We start from the raw sequence: 16025 nt of genomic DNA, 5'->3' as shown, positions 1-16025 counted from the left end.
CCCCAGGCATGAGGCCCCAGAGCTTGGAGGGGAGGCCTCAGCACTGCCATTAGTGGCAGAGAAGCTCCTCAGATGCCAGAAGCAAGGGTGTATCTTCTCAGATGCCGGAGGCCTTGACCTTAAGCTGTTGGAGTTTGGCTAGGAGGCCGGGTTTGGATCCATGAACTCATCTCTGCCAACAGGTTGACTGATAACAGTTTGTTAACTGCCTATATTAAAGCCATTCCAATAATATGGAATATTCCTGTCCACCAATATGCCCACACATCTGGCAAAACAAAAAAAGGAGCAGGAGGAGGGGGGAGGAGACAAAGGAAGGAAGGAGGGAAGGAAGGAAGGCAGGGGGGGAGACAGGGCCACCCTCTCATATCCCCACCCCAGAGAAGTCACTCCAGAGCATGACCTGGGTTGGGAGGAGGGAAGGACCTCTGTCTTTTTATTAAAGCCTTTGATTTCTGGTGATGTTCTTGCCAGTTGAGGGGGAGAGGTGTGTGATGGTTCCTGAACACCTAGCAAGCTTCCAGGGGTATGTTGCTCATGACCAGAAGTCCCAGCAAAGTGAAGTGTTAATGACTCGTGAAAGAGGAGCTCTGATGCACGTTCTAGAAGGACAGAACAGGGGAGGACTTGAGAGGCCAAGAGCAGCACCGAAGAGGGTTGGGGTCATCCTTCAGATGTTAAGAATCCTTCTGATTCTTTGGACCCAAGGCTCATGTCTTCTTATCCTTCTATCCTTCACCTATCCATCTAACCCATATACCCCACTCACCTATTTATGCATCCACTATTCCCTATTTACCCACTCATCCATCCATCCACCCACCCACCATCCATCCATCCACCCACCCACCATCCATCCATCCATCCATCCACCATCCATCCATCCATCCACCCACCCACCCACCCACCATCCATCCATCCATCCACGTATTTATCCACATATCAACCCATCATTCTTCACCAATCTTTCTGCTCATCTGTCTGCCCATCCACCTATCCCTCATTCATCCATCCACTCACTCACCTCTCTTCCACCTAATCACTCCACCCCCATTTAAACTTCTCAAAAGCAGGGACTCTATCTTGCTCACTTCTAGCCTCCAGCCCCTATGGCACTGCTGGCACATAGAAAGTGTCCAATGAACATTCAGTGAATTTACCTAGCCATTTATCCATTCATCCATTTGCCTACCCTCTCCATCCACTCACCCATCCCCCCACTCAACATTTCGATCACCTACAATGACCTATATTTCAAGGGGCAATTCAAAGGTCTGTAGGCTTCCACGTTCTTTCTTGAGGAAGGAAAAAATCCGTTGGGACCATGGGGTGCTGCCCAGGGGGATGAGAGGGTATTGGCTCAGGATGAAATTCTCAATCAAGTGCCATTGGGGAAGAAGCAGGAAACCACTGTACGGGCAGGTAGGGCCCTTACAGAGCATCTTGTCCAAGCCTCCCATTTGACACATGGGGAGGAAGAAAGCAACTTGCTTCCTATCTAAGCTAACTATTAGGTTGACACCAGATTAACCCAGGGTTTTTCTGCTACTTCAAGCTGCTTCTAACACCAAAGCCCAATTGGGAGACCTCAAGTGTCCCAAAGGCACTAGGAAGCCAGCTCCCTGAGGATAAGAACAGTGGATTGTTCTCAGCTCTCTTGTGCTTCTGGTCTTGGTCATGAACATTTGAAGCAGGAGCCCTGGAGAAATGACTATCCCTCAGACCTGGTGGACCGGGCACGAACAAGACACTCAATAAATATTTGCTGTCAGTTCCTTTTCATGACCCCCGTCTCCTCCTCCACCAACTCCTTACATGGAGACACTCTTCAGGGCTCTGCCCTCAGGGTCCTCTTTTTTCTTACTCTGCATAACCCCCACCTCTGGGGGCAACCACACATCCTTCAACTGCCAACTCCCTCCGAAATCCAATTTCTGTCGCCAGCCCAGATGTCTCCAGTGAGTTTTGAAGCCGTATTTCCCACTATCTACACTACGTTTCCACACGGAGTGGGATCTGTCCAAAGGCGGGAGCATGGCTGCCATACTCCAAGAAGAGTGAGAAGGCTGGCATGACTGGAACAGGGGCAAACAAGGGGAAGGAGAGAGATCATGTAGGGCCTTATAAGCTATGATGGGCTATGGCTTTTACTCTGAAACGGGGAACTAGTGTGGAGTTTGGAGCAGAAGCATGAGGTCATCAGACTTGTTACCTAAGTCAGAAACCTGGGGGGAGGGAGGGGTCATCTGATTCCCTCTTTTATTTGTTCCCCTATCATTTCTAATCAATTACCAAACTCAGTCTTCCTGGTCTTTATTTCTCATATCTGCTCCTCTTCTCATCGACACTATCACTGTGACAATTCGAGCCCTAATCATCACCGACTCAGTCTCTTGGCACAATTCCTAACTGGCCTCCACCTCCGGTCTTCCCTTTCCAGGTCGTTCTCCCCACTGACCACCAGAGTGACTGATCTAAAATTGCAGCCTCTCTTGCTCAAATCTCTTCAGTGACTTCTGATCTTAATAAGCACACATAAGGTCTCTGAGTAGTCCCTGGCTACCCTGCCTGAGTCCTCCCGCGGTTAAACTGCCTCTGGTCCCACCCTCTCCCCTGCCCTAAGCATCTAGTGAGACTCGCCTTTGTGTCTTCGCCCAAGCAAGCCCTACCACTTGGAATACACTGACCAATCCATTTTTTTTTTTTTCCTAGAAGATTCTTTCTTTCGGTGTCACCCCCTCCAGGAAGTCCCATGATTCCTTTCCTTGCTGTTCCAACTGCAGCTGGGATAAGGGCTCTTCTCACTGTTTCCACTTCTATTACAGGGCTCTTATACATATTATGCTGTAACTGACCATCTACTTGACCGGTCCCACACGACACCGTGAGCTCTTCAGGGGCAGAGACCGTATCGTTCGTTTCTGGGTCCCAACCTCCTGAAACGGGGACTCGCATAGCCTGTGAACTCCACACGTTCGGTTAATACTGAATGGCGTTGTCATTCATGGACTCGGTACAAACCTTGTCACGAGGGGATGGCAGGAGGTGGGTCTTGGTGCGGGTACGGTTTCTGTCAGAACTAGAGATGGCGGACGGAAAGGGGAGGGCTGAGAAGTCTGAATTTGAGGATCAGACCAGAAGAGAATCGGACTTCCCGGTTTAAAAATCCCCCTGCCCCGCTAGGATGTTGTCAAACCCTCCCTCTCTCCCCTCCAGGCTCCTTATCCTTTTCCCAGGACAAAGGGCATCTCCATTGAAGATTTACTCACCGGGTGTCGGTGCCTCGGGTCTTGAAGAACACTAGAAGTAGAAGCCCCAGTCAGAGAATTTCCTACCCCTCTAGCCAGAAAGAGATGTGGCTAGAGAGGAAGGGGCTGAGGTGATTCCTGGCCAGCAGTGGGGAGTGGGTACTGGGTGAGTTGTGCGGGGGAAGCACTAAGCAGTCCCAGGGAGGGCTGTGAGACGTGAGATTGCTGGAGAGCTCAGCTGTGGTTGGGAGGGGTCAGGGATTGGAACTAGGGGTATGGTGGGGTCTCTGGACACAGTGGTCCTGGAGGTGGGGTCACCGTGTTTGGATATCTGAGTCCCTCGGTCTTGGGTCTGTTTTTCCTTGGTGGGCACAGGGTTCGTGCCGTAGCCAGCGGTAAACAAGGCCTCATCAGTAAGTTCTGTGCTGATCTGGGTCAGGAATTCCTCAGAACGGGATAATGAAACCTGCAAAAGGGGAAATCAGAGAGACTCAGCCTAGGAGTCCCCACATGGGAGTCCTGGGTCTGGGGGCTCCCAGGCTGGGGCTCTGGGTCTAAGGAGTCTGGTACTGGAGGGCTGAGTCTTGAGATTTGACAAAGGCGGCCCTGGAAGTAGGGGGGCGTTGTTTTTTTTTGGGGGGGGGGGGGAGTTTCTTTGAGGACCTGAGGGCCTAGTGCTGGGGGCTATGGGCTCAGGGTTGAAGCTAGCCTCTCAAGGCTGGAGACTCTAACCCCTGGCCTAGGAGCTCTCCACTCCATCTCACCCCCATGCTCACTGGACCTCCACCCAAGGAGGTTGCAGCTTGGGACATCCTGCTGCCCTTTTCCTCCTCATTCCTGGTAGGTGTGGACGCCATCCTCCTGGGAACAGGTGGAGCCTGTGTTAGGCTGAGAAACCAGCCCACTTCCCCCAGACCCATCCCACCACCATTCCTCGGGGCCAGATTTAAATAAGGCCTTTAGGTGAACCATCCTGCTGTCTCAGTTCTCTCCCTGGGTGGGGGAAATCCTTGCCTTAAATCTTCCTGGGGGGAGGGAGTGGAATAGGGACGCTCACAACAATCCTCTCCCCACCCCCACTTCTCCCAGGGACACTCTCCTTCCTCCCACCTAAGTCCCTTCCCAAATCAAGGCAGCTGGCTTGCCGGCCCAGACCTGGCAGGAGTTGAAGTCTCGGGAAGAGGTAAACGGAGAGGGCTAAGGAGCTCCTATTTAGGTCTCAGGGGACGGGGAGTAGGCACTGGGGAGGAAGGTTGGAAAGAGGGGGGGACCGGGGTGGTGCGGCTACCGTCGCTATAAAACCCTTGGTGTCTGCGGACGTTCTGCAGCCCGGTTGCCAGGATATTAGGGATTCTAGAACCAAAGGCGGGGGCCGGGGACGGGGAGCATTTTCCCAGCATGTCGCGTTCGCTCCTCTGGTCTCCACTCCACCTCCTTCTGGGTCCCTCCTTGGGGATGCTGGGCCCAGCACCAGAAGTCTGAAAAACTTTGGAAGATCACAGGTAGTGCCTGGGACCCAGTCCTCCTACCACTAGGGGCACGCAAGAAACAACCCCGCCCTCGGCCGCCTTCCAACCTCTCTAGCCATTCTCTCGCTCCCTGGAGCCTGCGAGAGCAAGGGCGAGACAGGGGCGGGGAAGAAACCATGTGGGCTGTACTAAATAACCTTGTATCTCAGGGACGCGTAGGTCTAGGAGGGCGGAATATTTTCTCCGTGTCTTCGTCTCCAGGAAGCTATACCCTCCGGAGAGGGAAGAGTGGAAGCAGTTCCTCTGGGCCTCCTTTTCTTTTGACCTCTCCTTCTCGGTTCCCTCCTCGGCGTCATGGGTTCCTTGCCCCCTCCTCCCTCTGCGTTTTGGTACGCGCCGATGGAAAGGGGCGGAGGGAGGAAAGGGAAGAGGAAGCGGGCAGGTCTTAAAGGGGCCGCAGCCATTTTTAAGCTTTTTATTTCTTTTTTCTTTTTTCTTCCAATTTTGCCCGGTGGGGCTCAGCTGGGGTGGCGAGGGCGGCCGCTGGAGGCGCGAGGGCCTGCCCCCCCGGGGAGGGCGGCGTGTGCGCGCCCCGGCGCCCGACGCACATCTGGGCCGGCCGGTGCTCCGGCGGGCTGCGAGCTCTAACACCTGGGGCCGGGCGGGGACAGCGGGGAGCTGCGCGCTCTTGGCGCTGCCGGTGCGCCGGGCCGGAGGGGGAGGCCGCGCGGCGGGGCTGGGACTCAGTTGCCACCTCCAGATCGGGCCCGGGGCTGCAAGGGGGTCGCCGCGATGCCAGGCGAAAATATCTTCCTGTTTGTGCCTAACCTCATCGGTGAGTGCTGCCCGCGGCTCCGGGCCGAACGGGAGGGTGAGGGGCCTCGGGCGGGGTTTCTGATTCCACCCTCTCTGCCCCCGTCCATCCCAAGGTTATGCCCGGATTGTCTTTGCCATCGTTTCTTTCTACTTCATGCCCTGTTGCCCCCTCACGGCCTCCTCCTTCTACTTGCTCAGCGGACTTCTGGACGCTTTCGATGGACACGCTGCTCGAGCCCTTAATCAAGGTGACTGACACCTTCCTCCCAACCAGCCTTGGGGCCCGACAACCCTCGGTCCCCTTTTCCTGCTTCCTGAGACCTTAGGGCGGGCGGGTACTCGGAACCAGAGGGCTCCGTCATTCCCATCTCTAGAAGGCAGAACAGAATGGCCTGGTTTTGTAACCGAAGGGATTTTAGCGGGCTCTGAAGAAGAACTCACTGATAGGGTGTGGGGTAAGCAAGACGAGGTGGCAGTGGCAGTGCTGAAGGTCTCTCTGAATAAAAATCCACTCGACAGGTGTTTGCTGGGGGGTCTCCTGTGTGCCAGGCACAAGGAATAGGGGTTCCAGAAGGCATGTTTAGAGGGAGAATGGAGAAGGAAGACGGATGGTTTCTGGAGGGTTGATTTTTTTTATTCTGTTCTCCAAACCCACCAGCAAGACTTTCCCTAAGACTTTAAGTCTGCTTGTCTTGAGTCCCGGACCATTGATTCTGGGATTGATGAGCTGTAGACCTAGCCTTCTCAGGCCCTGCTACTCGCTCCTGTGTCTCTGCATTTCCTGCATGGTGACCCTTGTCCATTGACCTCACACCGCACAGATAGCAGCAGCCTGTTTTCCTCCCCAGGCAAGTAGGTGGTGACATTTTCAGGCTTCTTTTAGACTCTGCATCAGAAAGACACAGCAAACCTGGTCCCTGCCCCTGATGGCCCCTTCCCACCTAATAGCCCCCGTTTTTCAGGGACCCGGTTTGGGGCCATGCTGGACATGCTGACGGACCGCTGCTCCACCATGTGTCTGCTGGTCAACCTGGCCCTGCTGTACCCACGGGCCACCCTTCTCTTCCAGCTCAGCATGAGCTTGGATGTGGCCAGCCACTGGCTGCACCTCCACAGGTCTGTGATTCTGGGGGTGCCGACCAGCTGAAGAAGAAACTAGAGTGGGGAGGGGGGGAGGCTGTCTGGGAGGGTGTTTGGGACGGCTTCCGGCTTCCTGGGAGGTCTCCCTTTCAGCTCTCCTTTGTTGAAGGACCCTGGGCAAATCCTCTGTCGGTCAGCTCTTGGTCCTGTTCACAGTTGAATTAAGCAATCCCTAAAACTCTTCAGACTGGATGGTCCCAGAATTCCAAATAGATAACAGCTGGGGGCTTTTGAAACAGCCTTCGAATCCTGACTCTGCTAGGTAATTACCAACGAGGTAATTGTGTGGCTTCAGGCAAGACTGTGGTCCTCAGCTGTGCCCCACTTCCTCTGTAGGGCAGGGACGATCCCAGCACCTACGTCGTGAGGGTGGATAGGAGGATTAGATGGGCGTTAGTGGTCAGGAGTGCTCATGGATTCCCCTTGCTTTCTCCCCAAGTTCTGTGGTCCGAGGCAGTGAGAGTCACAAGATGATCGACCTGTCTGGAAATCCCGTGCTTCGCATCTACTACACCTCCAGGGTGAGCATTTCCTGCCCCTCCCTTATTCCCCCAGCTCCCTCAGCTCCTGCGGGGGCCCAGCCCTAGTCCTACCTTAGGGGTCGGGAGGGAGGAACCAACCCAGAGTTTTCTCCGGAGGGGGCAGGGGAGGCCTGTAAGCTGAGGCACGAAGGGGAGGGCAGGATTGGTGAGGAGGACTTGTGCAGGCAGCAGGTGGGCTGGAGGCCCGGTGCACCCAGAGAGGGGCAGGTGCATCCAGAGAGGGGGAACCTTCCCCGGGAGGGAAGGAGAGAGAGCGAAGCCAGATTGGCCTGTGGAGCCAGTGCGCAAGGAGTCTTAGGCTGTCAAGTGTGGGCTTTTTTCTGGAAGCGGAGGTCGTGTCTGAAAGGATGTTTCAAGAGAGAAGCAATAAAGAGAGAGCTGAGATTGCTCTTTCCTCTCACCCTTGCCCCACCCTGCACACCCATTTCCCGGGTCTGGTTCTTCCCGGCGGCTACCCATCCGCAGAGGGTTCTGGTCCCCCCTCCCTTCGCAGGGGGAGGGGTGGCACTACCCTTGCTGAAGCAGCCGATCTGCTGTTTGTGCAGCCCGCTCTGTTTACCCTGTGTGCTGGAAACGAGCTCTTCTACTGTCTCCTCTACCTGTTCAATTTCTCCGAGGGACCTTTAGGTAGGAGGCGAGGGGCTGGGCAGGAGCGTGGGAGGGGGGCCTGGCCTGCCCCGGGGTGACGAAGGCCTGAAGGCCGCCAGCTCCCAGGCCTCTCCCTCACCTGCCTCCCATTTTCTTTGTATCCCCCCCGTGCTCCCTTCTGCAGTTGGCTCTGTGGGTCTTTTCCGAGTGGGCCTCTGGGTCACCGCCCCTATCGCGGTGCTCAAGTCTCTCATCAGTGTCGTCCACCTGATCACAGCCGCCCGCAACATGGCTGCCCTGGATGCCGCGGACCGTGCCAGGAAGAAGTGACCCCGGAACCTCCAGCCCCTGGCTGCCCACCTGCCCTGGGAGTCTCGCTGTGCCACGCGGCTCCCCCTCTCACTCCCGCGAGGTCCCAGGCTCACGTCTTCCTAATGTGTTGTCCGGCCTGCTGGGAAGGGCGTCGGCCTCTTTGGTGATGCCATGTTCTCTGAAATCCTGAGGACCAGTCCCACCAGTAGGATTCCCCAGGACCTGGACTTCAAATCAGGAAGGATGCTCAGGAGGCCCCGCCCATACGGGCAGTGCTCCTAGGGCACCAAGAGACCTGTCTGAGAGCCGGGCATTGTCGCACCTGCTGGCTCAGCTCTGGGGTCTGGCTTGGCCTGAGGCTTCAGAGACACCTGAATGAGGGAGATGGGGTAGGGGCCAGGTTTCTCGACAGGCAGGGAGTCAGGCCTGTGCCCCTGGCCAGAGGAAGCCTGCGGTCCCACGGCCAAGAGAGAAGGAGCCGAGTAGATCCTTTCCCATCCCAGCCTCCTGTGTCTGGTCTATCCCAGCTCTGAAAACCTCTGTAATAAAGGGGGAGGGGGACGTCACCCTCCAGGATTTGGTTTCCTTTGAGATACAGTTGGACCAAGGCCTGGGTTGAGGGGAGCTTGGGGAAAAAGAAGATTCATCTGGATGCTTTCCCCTAGTTGCTTACTGTCTGGCTCTGTCCTGTCGTTCCACAGTGACCTCAGACAGAGGCCCTCCCTGCCACCCAAGCTCGTACCCTGTCTCTGCCTAGTTTCTTGATGACCTCGTCACTGGCTGTCTCCATTTATTTGTATACCTCATATTTTCTATCCCCACCAGAATGTAAACTCCCTGAGGGCACAGACTTTTCTTGTTCTTCCTCTGTCCCCACAATGAAGATTAACCTGAACCTGGCATATCATAGCCACTTAATAAATATTCACGAACAGATCAGTTGGTTTCTCGAGAGTTGGTTTAAAATTCAGCTGCTCGGACCTTGTGCCAGACCTTTGGAGTTGGAATCTCTAGGGATGGGCCCAGAGGTCCGCAAGTTTAATACACTGCAGGGGACCGATTCTTCCCCATAATGTTGAGAATCACTGTTCCTTCGTAAACAGTTCTGGGCACCTGCTGTAGTAGACATTGTTCTGGGCATCTGTCCCTAATAGCTACCTACCCCTGCCATTTGAGCTTTCTCTGCTGTCTGGCACCAGCTTGCTTTTTAAGGCTATATTGAGCCTACCATATGCCAGATCCTGTGCTGGGGGGTTGCGGATGCCACTCATTTCATCCTTATAATAGCTTGGCCAGGAGGCCTTCGTGTCCCGGAGAGCTGAAATTTAGCAGATGGGTATAGAGCCTCAACGCCTGTGCTAGGCCCAGGGGATTAGGTCAGCCCTCTTGGAGGTCACAGGCGAGCATGTGAGCGGCGGGGGGGGGGGGTGGTCTGGTGGTGCTTGGAGGAGGGGACAGGAGAAGGAAGTCCAGAAGTCCCGGAGCGCTTAGGTGTGGCTGAAGCGTGTGGGTGTCTAGACCGCTGCCAGAGATTGGGGTGGGAAGGGTTAATGTATCAGAGAGGGTGGATTCGCAGCTGAGACTTTGGGAGCCTGGAGAGGCCAGAGAGCACACTGAGCAGTTGCAGAAAGGGAAATGGAAACAGATCGATGTGCCTGGAACACTCAGCGCTGGGGGCTGGGGGCTGGGGGCTGGGGGCTGGGGGGCGGGTAAGAGATGCCCTCAAGCCAGCGGGGCAGCCCGAGGAGTCCCGTAGGGCGTTTGGGTTTTGTCCTGAGGGCCACATGGAGCCACCGAGGAAATCTTTCCAAATAATAGGTAAAATATTCGCGCGGCAAAGATACTAAATCGTGACCAAGTCTGCCTCCTTAAGCCCCCTCTCCTCCCCAGAGGTGACCAGGGCTACTCAGAGCTCAGATGTCTGTCTCGGTAAATTCTCCACGTCTGCACGCACACATCCCCATATCGTAAACCTCATCCTGCGGGTGTGCTGTTCCACTGTCCCAAGCCACCCTCGTGCCAGGTGCTTTTTGTGTGCGTCTGTTCCCTCACTTCGCCCCACGCCTACGCTGTCCTGTGTACTAGACAGCACGACAAGCCTTTTATTGTGCCCATTTTCCAGGGAGTAGGTCGAGGCCCTCAGAGGCGTCCATCTTGCTTGGCCTGGCTCCAGAGCCTGCACCCTTAACGTTTACCGCCCGCAGCCGTCCACGTCGGCAGCCTGCTTAATGGTGGCACAGAATTCCATTATTTGTTTCACCAGGTCCTGCCACCAAAACAAATGAGGCTGTGGCAAATCGCCTGTGCCCTCTTTTGGAGGGCACTTGTCTAGGCAGGGACAGATTTATACTTGAAGCTAGTATACGTTACTCAGCTGCCATTCCAATGCTTCAGGGGTCCCCCTGCCTGGCCTGCTCCCAGATTCCCATCTGTCTGCCCACTGTCCTTCATCCCTCGTGAACCAGCTGTCCCCTCCAGAGGGACGCATCCTTTCAGCACTCAAGATGGCTCCCTCCACCGCCGGCCCTGCCTCCTTGGCTCTTCGACCCTAACCATTTACAGCGACACCAGGAGTCTCTAACTTACATAAACCCAGCAAACCATGGCCTAAAAAAGAGGGAGAGGTGGGCAGGGGAGTGTGAGTGTCTCCACTCAGAAGAATACACCCCTGAGGCCCCAGCATCAAAGACTCGTGAGTCCCCTCCCCTGGTAGGGCCTGGAGGTCAGCCTGTGCCTTTGGTCCCATGTCCAGTGGCTGGACTGAGCCCAGCAGAGTGGCCTGGAGGAGGCCAGCGGGGAAAGTCTAGGCTGAATTTGATCTAAGGAACGTGGTGGAGGAGCGCCTGGGTGGCTCAGTCGGTTGAGCATCCAAATTCGGCTCAGGTCATGATCTTGCAGTCTGTGAGTTCGAGCCCCGCATTGGGCTCTGTGCTGACAGCTTGGAGCCTGGAGCCTGCTTCAGATTCTGTGTCTCCCTCTCTCTCTGCCCCTCCCCTGCTCATGCTCTGTCTCTCTCTGTCTCAAAAATAAATAAAAACATTAAGAAAAAAAATTTTTAAGGAACGTGGTGGAGCCATATGTTACCATGGCTGTTTGTATGCTCCTAAAATTCATGTTGAAACCTAATGCTCGACGCGATGGCGTTTGGAGACGGGGCCCTTAGGAGGTGATAAGGTCTTGAGCCTTCATGAATGGGATTAGGGATCTCACAAAAGAGGCCCCAGAGAGCTCTCTTGCCCCTTCCACCAAGTGAGGACAAAGTGAAAGGTGCCGGCAGGAAGAAGCAGGAAGAGAATTCTCACCAGAACTTGACCGTGCCGGTGGTGCCTCGATCTTGGACTTCCAGCCTCCAGAACTGTGAGAAATGCATGACTGTGGTTTATAAGCCCCCCAGTCTGTGGTATCTTGCAGCCCGAATGGACTAAGACATCATATGTGCAGTAAGAACTTTCTGGATTTCAAGTATATGCTTTCAGAATAAACGAATAACCACCATGCAAGACATTCCATTTGCCCACTCCACTCAACGGGCTCAAGCCTCCGGGAGGGCACGGCCCGGGCACCGTGAATCTGTTCTTCCCTCCGGTAAGCCGCACCGCTATAACAACCTCAAGACGCACAGTGGCTCAATCACAACAGAAGTTGATTTCTGACTCCTTTTAAGCCCTCATCAGGAGCTCCCGACTGGGAAGCAGCTCTCCTGAAGCTGAGACTCAGGGAAGCCGCCATTTTCAACACAGGACTTCCAAGAACATTCCACCCTCGCGTTAGCTAGGCGGGGGAGGTGGGCCTGGAGGATTGTCTGAGGATGGCTTTTATGGGAAGCCAGGGAATTGGCACGTCTATTTCCCTTCACTTTCCATTGGCTACAACTCAGTCATGCAGCCACATCTCTATGCAAGGGAGGTTGGGAAATAGAGATTAGTTGTGGGCTTAGGAGGAAGAGAAAATAGACTGGGTAAACATCTTACCACGCTGAGTGTGATTTCACTGTTTAAAGATGCAGATTTTTCTTTTTAAATTAAAAAAAAAATTTTTTTTTAGCATTTATTTTTGAGAGACAGAGAAAGACTGAGGGCGAGCAGGGGAAGGGGCAGAGGGGGAGACACAGAATCCAAAGCAGGCTCCAGGCTCTGAAGCTTGTGGGCTTGAACCCACAGACCACAACATCATGACCTGAAGTTGGGAGGGAGCTTAACCAAATGAGCCACCCCAGGTGCTCCATTTTTCTTTTTAAACTTTTAGAGGAAACCAATTTGACAATAAATTTCATATATTGAAAAAAAAATAAAAAACCATGTCCTTAAAAAAAAAAAAAATAAATAAATAAAATAAACTTAGAGAGAGGGGGGAAAGGGGCAGAGGGAGCGAGAAAATCTAAAGCAGGCTCCATGCTCAGTGCAAAGCCCAGTGCTGGGCTCAATCCCATGACTCTGGGATCATGACCAGAACTGACATCCAGACAACCAGCTGAGCCACCCAGGCGCCCAGACACAGATCTTTCTTACTCAAAGGGTCCTTAAGTCAATTACTTTATCGGTATTCAAGCAAAGAAAAGCCAATTGCTCGACTGCTGGAGGAAAACAGGTTGTGTTGAACTTCATCAGAGGTCACAGTGTTCTGTATTTTATGGGCAATTTAAGGGACTCTCAAGGGTAAATTTAGTACCAAAGGGACTGGCTTAGAATCCGGCTCACATCCGGCTCACGCCAGATAATGTGAACTCCACATTATCTCCAGTGAAGCCCCTTTTCCTGTCATTGGGGTATATCCGGTCTCCCTCACCCTACAATCAGTACTGGGCCCGTCTTCCTGCGTACATTTATTTATTTATTTATTTATTTTTTAATTTATTTTTGAGAGAGAGAGAGAACATGAGCCGGGGAGGGGCAGAGAGAGAGAGGGAGACACAGAATCCAAAGCAGGCTCCAGGCTCTGAGCTGTCAGCACAGAGCCCGACACGGGGCTCGAACTCAAGGGCTGTGAGATCACGACCTGAGCTGAAGTCGGACACTTAACCGACTGAGCCACCCGGGCGCCCCATGTGTACAATTTAAAGAACAGCTTCCCCCATTACCTTACCAGACTTTACAACCTTGTGAGGTACACAGAAGTGGTCAGGATAGGCTAGGTTACGCTATGGTAGCACCCCCCACCCCCGACCCCGCAACTTCGGTTCCCTAACACAGCAAACATTTCCTGTCCCTGTGGCAGGTCTACTGTGGGTCAGCTGTGACTCTGCCTCCTGCCATTTCTCTCTCGGGAACCCACACTGACAGAACAGCCTCTGTTTGGAATATTGCCTGTCACCACGGAAAAGGGAAAGGAGAGGACAGTGATGCCACTTCCCCTTGCATTTCACTGGCCAGAACAAGCCATACAGCCAAGCCCAATGGCCATCAGAGAGCCATGTGGAGACATCAACTCAGTTGGAAAGGAGTCCAGAGTTCAGGGGTGAGGTCAGGGATAGAGGACTACATTTGAAGTCTGGGGGATAGAGATGCTCTAAAGCCATGGGACTGGCCAAGGTTGTCACTAAGAATGGGGTTCAGGGCAACCTGTGACTGAGATGGAGCAGAGGGAGTGGAGCTGGCCAGGGAAACAGGAGTGGCCCCTGAGGTGGAGGCCATGTCATGGGAGCCCAGTGTGGAAGAGGGATGGCCCTTGTCCCGAATGACAGGAGAGGCTGAACAAAGAGAATCTGAGGGGTCTAGCAACAGGGATGTCACTGGTGATGCCAATAAGAGCAGTTTCCATGAAGGAAGGGGTGGAGACAGCAGCTGATGGGAGTGACATGAGGAGATAATGAGAGGTGAGGATGGAAACTAAGAAATGTGGCTGCAAAGGGAAAATAGAGGAGGGGGTGCAGCGGGAGGGAGGGGAGGGCCCAGGGGGAGCTCACTCGTTGAGTCTGTGTGGCAAAAAGTAGAGCACACTCACCTGCTGGTGACAGGGAGCCGGGAGAGGGAGAGATTGACAGTGCGGGACAGAAAGGTGATCCGTGGAGGAGTGGACTCAGGGACTTGAGATTGGTGGGTTGTAGAGCTCAAGGGGAGGAGTGGGGCTCAGGGGGACACATCCCCAGTGGGAACGGGGGGGGGGGGCGGTTGGAGTCCAGGTGCTGGTAGTTTGCTAGATTTGCTGCTGGGAAGCGGGGGTTGGGGGGGGGGGGCTTCCTGCCCAAAGTGCTTCTATTTTCTCTCAGAGGTGAGAGAAAGTGGGTGGGGATGTGGGAAGCTGAGGGGAGAGGTGTGAGTGGTAGTTCTGAAGGAGATCTTGCACAAGCAGGAGAAGCGGAGTCAGAGGCCCTAGGTCTCCCTTGAGATGTGTTGCCAGGAATTTAAAATCAGATCAGTCAGCATGTGGGCTGTACCTCCCCCAGCAACATGCAGCTGGGCAGGGGCGGGCAGGGAGGGCGGTGGATGGTTTAAGGAGGGACAGGGCTAAGTAGCCCAGGGGATGGGGAGGGTGGAGTTAAGGAGGGAGGTTTCTAGTGAGTGAATTACCCAGACATGCAAAGGGTGAGTGTCAATGTTGAGGGGGTGGTCAAGGTCACTGAAGGAATGGTTTTTGGAAGGTGAGAGTGAGGCAGCAGTTGTTGGTGGCAGAAGTGGGATGGTCATTAGTAAAGACAAGCAGAGGGACGGCCATAGGAGCCGGTTGCTGAGGGGTAGGAACGTACCCACCTCGCCTGCTGTCACCCATCCCCAGAGGCCTTTGGCCATAAGCTGTGCTAACATAGCATGTAAAGCTCTTCGGCTGGTACCAGGCACATGTTAAGTTCATTACCTCTCTCAAGGGACAATATAGGACAGTTAGAAGGAAGCTGGGCTGGAAGGGCCAATTCACTTGCCTGTCCCGTCAACTCTGAGCCAGCTCCACCAAGTGCTGTGGGCTCAACAGTCAGCCCCTGGCCTCAAGCTCAGACTTGAGTGGAGCCACTGGCCACACAAATGCACCTCAACTCGGAAAGAGACCAGGCTCGTAGGGTCAGGCCTCAGTGCACGAAGAGGAAGAAGGCCCTAACCAAGCATCAGCCCCGTTCTGGAGGAGAATTCCTGGCCTCTTTCACAGACAGAGGAGATCAGAGAAGTTGCCTTCCTCAGTTATACCGAAAGTAAACCCAAGCTTCTCTCTCCCCAGGATCTTTTTACTTAGTTATCAACCTAGTACCTACGGCTCTACCTGGGCAAAGGGCTGGTGCAGCCTCCTCTGTGCAGCCAAATTCGATCACGCCTGATCTTTCCTTCAGAAAGGGCTCTGCACTGGTTGCAAATTTGATCATGCCTGGATCCTTCCCCCAGAAAGAGCTCTGCACTGGTTGCGGGGGAGGGTGGAAAGAGGGAACTCCTCCCTCGATGCTTGGGAAGAGCCCATATCAGAAGCCCAGAAAGGCACTCCAGTTCCTGTGGCCCCTGGGCAGGATCCTGACATCCCATCTGAGAGGGACAAGTGCACAGGCCTGCCGGCTATGCGGTGGGACCAGCAGGTGGTGCCAGAGAGAGAGAGTCTCCCAAGTGCTGGGAGGCGGGGGAGGGGATGCAGGGGTGGGTGCACCTGCAGCCTGAGGGCTAGATTCCAAAACCCGCCCAGCCTGCAGTTTCCTGGAGGAATTACCAGTGAGGAAAGACCTAGCTAGTGCAGGAGCCATCCCAGGGAGGCTGCCTAGGCGGGGCCCCATTCTCTCCCCTGTGGTATCAGCTCCCCCACCTGGGGTCTAAGGGAGCTGACCACCAAAGACAGTCCGACTAGTTGACTGGCCATGGCGCCTGGGTGGCTCGGTCGGTGAAGCCTCCGACTTCAGCTCAGATCATATCAGATCATATCACATCACGGGTTCGAGCCCCACGTCAGGCTCCGTGCTGACAGCTCAAAGCCTGGAGCCCGCTTGGTTTCTGTGTCTCCCTCTC

General features: G+C 54.5%; 2 protein-coding genes across 9 annotated transcripts; one reads left to right on the top strand and one right to left on the bottom strand.

The window, feature by feature from the left end:
• Positions 1-404: 404 nt before the first annotated feature.
• On the bottom strand, positions 405-5045 carry LOC132689310 (putative protein T-ENOL). Of its 7 annotated transcripts, none has more exons than XM_060648947.3 (6): positions 4537-4592; positions 4013-4109; positions 3567-3714; positions 3270-3300; positions 3022-3079; positions 405-602 (listed from the first exon to the last, which is right to left on the bottom strand). In XM_060648947.3, exons 2-6 carry the CDS (start codon positions 4103-4105, stop codon positions 567-569), a joined length of 366 nt encoding a protein of 121 aa, XP_060504930.1. In that variant the 5' UTR covers positions 4106-4109; positions 4537-4592; the 3' UTR covers positions 405-566. The 7 variants fall into 7 exon arrangements, 3 of the variants coding, with proteins under 3 accessions (XP_060504930.1, XP_060504929.1, XP_060504928.1); XM_060648946.3 differs by lacking the exon at positions 4537-4592 and adding an exon at positions 4359-4530; XM_060648945.3 differs by lacking the exon at positions 4537-4592 and adding an exon at positions 4404-4530.
• Positions 5046-5231: 186 nt separating this feature from the next.
• Positions 5232-9054, top strand: CDIPT (CDP-diacylglycerol--inositol 3-phosphatidyltransferase). 2 transcript variants are annotated; one of them, XM_078440449.2, is made up of 6 exons: positions 5232-5552; positions 5732-5781; positions 6496-6649; positions 7113-7194; positions 7761-7842; positions 7988-9054. In XM_078440449.2, exons 3-6 carry the CDS (start codon positions 6513-6515, stop codon positions 8131-8133), a joined length of 447 nt encoding a protein of 148 aa, XP_078296575.1. In that variant the 5' UTR covers positions 5232-5552; positions 5732-5781; positions 6496-6512; the 3' UTR covers positions 8134-9054. The 2 variants fall into 2 exon arrangements, with proteins under 2 accessions (XP_078296575.1, XP_060504926.1); XM_060648943.3 differs by having other exon boundaries at positions 5236-5552; positions 5647-5781.
• Positions 9055-16025: the final 6971 nt, after the last annotated feature.

This window comes from Panthera onca, chromosome E3 (genome assembly GCF_046562875.1).
Source record: "Panthera onca isolate mPanOnc1 chromosome E3, mPanOnc1 haplotype 2, whole genome shotgun sequence".
In the NCBI taxonomy this organism is placed as follows: Eukaryota; Metazoa; Chordata; class Mammalia; order Carnivora; family Felidae; genus Panthera; species Panthera onca.
This window is presented reverse-complemented; position numbering and strand designations above follow the sequence as displayed.